The sequence below is a fragment of the Myotis davidii genome, unplaced genomic scaffold, assembly GCF_000327345.1.
Source record: "Myotis davidii unplaced genomic scaffold, ASM32734v1 scaffold1914, whole genome shotgun sequence".
Taxonomy (NCBI): Eukaryota; Metazoa; Chordata; class Mammalia; order Chiroptera; family Vespertilionidae; genus Myotis; species Myotis davidii.
In genome coordinates, this window is record NW_006285311.1 from 51,393 (window position 1) to 52,149 (window position 757).

The 757-nt window shown below is 58.5% G+C and overlaps 1 protein-coding gene across 1 annotated transcript in view; it reads left to right on the plus strand.

Annotated features, from left to right (window-relative positions):
• Positions 1 to 757, plus strand: part of LOC102753927 (TBC1 domain family member 2B) — a 20,557-nt gene that overhangs the window by 15,372 nt on the left and 4,428 nt on the right. The window contains exon 8 of the mRNA XM_015558972.1: positions 410 to 752. Within this exon, the coding sequence (XP_015414458.1) occupies positions 410 to 752 (343 nt within the window). The remainder of the gene's footprint in view (positions 1 to 409; positions 753 to 757) is intronic.

Sequence of the window (757 nt, forward strand, 5' to 3'; positions counted from 1 at the left end):
AGGCCGAGGCCGGAACGGGGTGCATGTGCCGCAGGCTCCGAGGGGGCACCTGGGAGGGACCACGGGGAGGACCCCAGACCCAGGACAGGAGGGAGGCGGGGGTGGGAGGACCCGATTGCCGTCCTATCAGATATGAAACCATAAAACTATAGTTATTTAAATAATACTGACAAATAGCCAACAATATAAAAACAGTCCAGAAGCAGATTCAGGTGTATATGGGAACTTACTATATGATAAAATGTGGCAAAACATTCAGGGAGTTTTGGTCAAGACTATGATTCTTTGTACTATCTAATAACTCTTCTCACAATCTGAATAATGTGAAAATAAAGTTAAAAGTGGGGTCGGTGTGTGGCCCCGTGAGCAGGGCCCCCATATCCCTGCATTCATGGGGCCTGTTGGGCAGGGAGTGGCCTCAGGCCTGCGGAGAGGGTGCTGCATGGCACCTGCCGTCTGCCCGGGGCCCCGCCCCTGCGCTCCGGGGCCGGGGTGGCACGTGGGACCCCCACCCCCACCTCGGCCTCTGCCCTCAGGTGGACCAGCGGGTGTTCCGGGACCTGATGAGCGAGAAGCTGCCGCGGCTGCACGCGCACCTGGAGCAGCACAAGGTGGACTACACCCTCATCACCTTCAACTGGTTCCTGGTCGTGTTCGTGGACAGCGTGGTCAGCGACGTGCTCTTCAAGATCTGGGACTCCTTCCTGTACGAGGGGCCCAAGGTGGGGCTGCGGGCGTGGGCAGCGGGGCAGGTGCC